Source organism: Herpailurus yagouaroundi, unplaced genomic scaffold, assembly GCF_014898765.1.
Source record: "Herpailurus yagouaroundi ecotype Mexico unplaced genomic scaffold, PumYag 61344, whole genome shotgun sequence".
NCBI lineage: Eukaryota > Metazoa > Chordata > Mammalia > Carnivora > Felidae > Herpailurus > Herpailurus yagouaroundi.
Window position 1 is genome coordinate 1 of NW_024415763.1, and position 3,827 is coordinate 3,827.

The 3,827-nt window shown below is 41.5% G+C and overlaps 1 protein-coding gene across 1 annotated transcript; it reads right to left on the bottom strand.

Moving 5' to 3' along the window:
* Positions 1 to 3: 3 nt before the first annotated feature.
* On the bottom strand, positions 4 to 3,185 carry LOC121024220 (protocadherin beta-15-like; the record flags this gene model as incomplete). Its single annotated transcript, XM_040466489.1, has 1 exon — positions 4 to 3,185. A coding segment is annotated over exon 1 (1,299 nt), but the record flags the coding sequence as incomplete, so codon positions are not given.
* Between the last annotated feature and the right edge of the window lie 642 nt (positions 3,186 to 3,827).

The window sequence follows — 3,827 nt, forward strand, 5'->3', positions numbered from 1 at the left end:
CCTGGGGGTCCCCAAGTCGGTGACGGTGATGGTGATGTTGTACTCGGGTCTTGTCTCTCTGTCTAACGCCCCATTTGTTACCAGGGTGTAGAAATTCTCTTCTGATGGCTTCAGGACGAAGGGAAGATCATCCTGGATGGAACAAGTCATCCTTCCGTTGTCCCCCGAGTCTCGGTCTCGAATTCTAAACAAGGCCACTTCTGTCTCTGGAGAATTTTCAGGAATGGGGCTGGTGAGTGATGAAATCGTTAGTTCTGGGAAGTTATCGTTAACATCCACCACCTCAATGGAGACAGAACATCTTCCAGAAAGCCCCCCACCATCAGTCGCATCTATTTCCAGCTCATATGAAGATATTGTCTCAAAATCTAATTTTTTAAGTAGGCGAACTTCTCCTGAAAGGTTGTTTAGCTCAAAAGTTGCGCTTATTTCTTGGGAACTATAAAAATAGGAGTATGATATTTCCCCATTTGTCCCAGTGTCTAAATCTCTAGCAGAGACCTTGACTACTAGCGTGCCTACAGGGCTGTTCTCTGGAACTTGCACCTGGTAGAGTGTCTGTGCAAATTCAGGGGCATTGTCATTGACGTCTAAGACCAAGATGCGAACCTGGGCGGTGCCAGACCGGGGTGGAGAGCCGCCATCCAGCGCTGTGAGGGTTAAGCTGAGTTTGGCCTGCTTTTCGCGATCCAGCTCTTTGTCCAATACCAACTCTGGGTATTTCCTGCCATCCCCCCGGGTGCGGGTAGAAATATGGAAATGAGGGTTGGAACTGATACTGTAATTTTGGATGTTGTTGTTGCCCACGTCCAAGTCCTGGGCTTTTTTCAGTGGAAACACGGTTCCAGGAGGGCTAGTCTCTGAGATTTTCAGAGTCATTTCTCTTTCAGGAAACTCAGGAGAATGATCATTTATGTCTCTCACCAGTAGTTCTGCTCGAAATACTCCCAGTGGTTTTTTCAGTAACACTTGGAAATGCATTACACATGGATCTGTGGGGCCGCACATCTCCTCCCGATCCAGTTTCTCATGCAGTATCAATTCCCCGGTATGCAAATCAAGCTGCAAGCGGGGTTCGTTATCCTCAGAGACCACCCGGGCTCCCCGCGCGGCTAGCTCCCCAACTCCCAGCCCCAGGTCCTTGGCCAGATTGGCCACAAACGAACCACTCTCTGTTTCCTCCATCACGGAATAGCGTCGGGATTTCCAGCCTGCCAGAGCCACTCCCAACATGAGAAAGAGAATCAGGACTTGCCTTTGTTTAGGAAAACACTCTTTTCCGACCTCCATCTTTAATTCCATAAATGCTTTCCAGAAACGGGGCTCAGCTCTACCTGAGGGACGGTGATAGATCTCTTAGTCGGTAACCTGTCCAGAAATGATGGTGAGTAGTAAGACTTACAGTCCGGAACTCTGCTTACAGGCTTTTGTCTTCGGCTATAGATCTAAGGTAGAGTTCGTAGCAGTTCCTGGGCTTTTTTTTTTTTTCTTTTTTTTTTTTTTTTACGCCTTAGCCTGCAGCGCCACCATGCGTTGTCTTCGAAAAGAATTGCTACAATTTATTCCCTCTGTATGATATCTAGCCAGCTATTAGGAGTTTGGAAATGGTTTGGAGATGATGTAATCAGAAAACCATGCAATTATAATTATTCATTCCTTCATTTAAAAAAAGTGTTATTGATATCTATGTACTAAGTTCTGAAACAGATCAGCAAAGAACCTAAACATGGTCCTTACTTTTTAAAACCTGTAGTATGGGTGAGGTGCTCCGAAAGATGAGAAGTGAAAGAAGACACTAGTGGTATATCATCTTATAAAAATAACAGCATATGCTTACGTGATTTCTTAAAATTCCCTCAGCAAAAAAGGAAAAGGTTAATTCTTCTGGATTTTCTTTCAAATTCTAGGCAGTGTGTGTGACAGAATTGTGGTTCCCATTGGTTGAATCATATCAAAGAAAAAACTACCAGTTAGTTCCAGTTTATGATGCCATTTCAACATAAGGTCAGAGAATTATGATTTTATGAAACTTTCAAACTATGGGAAAATGCATATAAGTCCTATAACTCTTACCCTGCTTTTTCTCCTTAGTATTGACCACCATCTGATATAGCATATACATACATAATTAGTTTTGTCTTTTCTGTGTCATTTTTGTGCCTGAGAACTTTGTTTTGTTGACTTCCACATCCCCCAACATCTATAAGAGTCCCTGACACATGGTGGATACTCAACAAATATTTGTTGAATAGATCAATCAATAAATCACAATTAATTTTAAAATTCTCATAGATGGATCCTCCTCCTAATGTAGAAGACCCCCTTTTTTTCTGGGACCCTAGTTCATTATATGAGCTGGATAAACAAGACCCCATATTCCCAAGTAGCCATTTTCTATGTTCTTTTGAATAGTAATTTGCAATAATTCAGAGTGATCTAAATGTATTTCATCAAATGGCAAAACACTCTGGCTTCCACTATGCAATGGAATAGATTCTAAAATACAAACAAAAACCAGAACATAACAACCGGGTTATAAAGATTCTACAAAGAAGGTATACATCTCTTTTAGAACACATTTCACATTGTCAATGTTATTTCACCCTAATGCTATTATGACACTAATTATATTCAAAAACTCCTATGTAGAATTTTCATAAGACATTCCAAAAACTGTAAAATTTGAAAATAGCCACCAATTCTTCTCAAAATCATACATTTTAACAAGAGCTTGTGCTTATCCCTTACTAATATTCCACAAACTTTTGATCCCAAATATTACATTAATATAAAAACCCTAAGTTAAAAATTTCCAATTAATAGTAAAGTTCAACCCATGAAAGAATATCTAAACATGCTTTTGACAAGGGAAAAATCCACTTAGCTATCATAATTAAAAGGAGATTAATTAAAAGAGCACATATTTGTTTCCAAAAACTCAAGGGAGAAAGCAGACTTGGGAGAGATTGGATAATCTGTAAAGTTGCTTTTTAGGCATCTCCTTTCTTCTTTTCCCTAAGTGGATTGACTTTCTGTGTTTCTTTCCATTTATTTAGCCAACATGATATCACATTCTTGTTAAGTTCTTAACAGAAAAACTATTTCAAAACATTTTTTTAGGGGCGCCTGGGTGGCTCAGTCGGTTAAGTGACCAACTTCAACTCAGGTCCTGATCTCACAGCTTGTGAGTTCAAGCCCCGCATAGGGCTCTGTGCTGACAGCTCAGAGCCTGGAGCCTGCTTCAGTTTCTGTGCCTCCCTCTCTCTCTGCCCCTCCCCTGCTCACGCTCTTCTCTATCTCAAAAATAAATTTAAAAAATTAAATAAATAAAACATTTTTTTAGTGTTTACTTATTCTTGAGAGAGAGACAGAGACAGAGCATGAGTGGGGGAGGGCCAGAGAGAGGAGACACAGAATCCAAAGCAGGATCCAGGCTCCAGGCTGTCAGCACAGAGACTGATGATGGGCTCTGAGCCACCCAGGTGCCCAAGAGAAAAACTATTTTAGATCTGATTTCTAAAGCCATTTTTTATTTTTTTATTTTTTTTATTAAATTTTTTTTTTAACGTTTATTTTTTTGGGACAGAGAGAGACAGAGCATGAACGGGGGAGGGGCAGAGAGAGAGGGAGACACAGAATCGGAAACAGGCTCCAGGCTCCGAGCCATCAGCCCAGAGCCTGACGCCGGGCTCGAACTCACGGACCGCGAGATCGTGACCTGGCTGAAGTCGGACGCTTAACCGACTGCGCCACCCAGGCGCCCCTCTAAAGCCATTTTTTAAACAAAAGAGTCAGATTTGCTCAGCTTGGATTAGCAATATCTACCA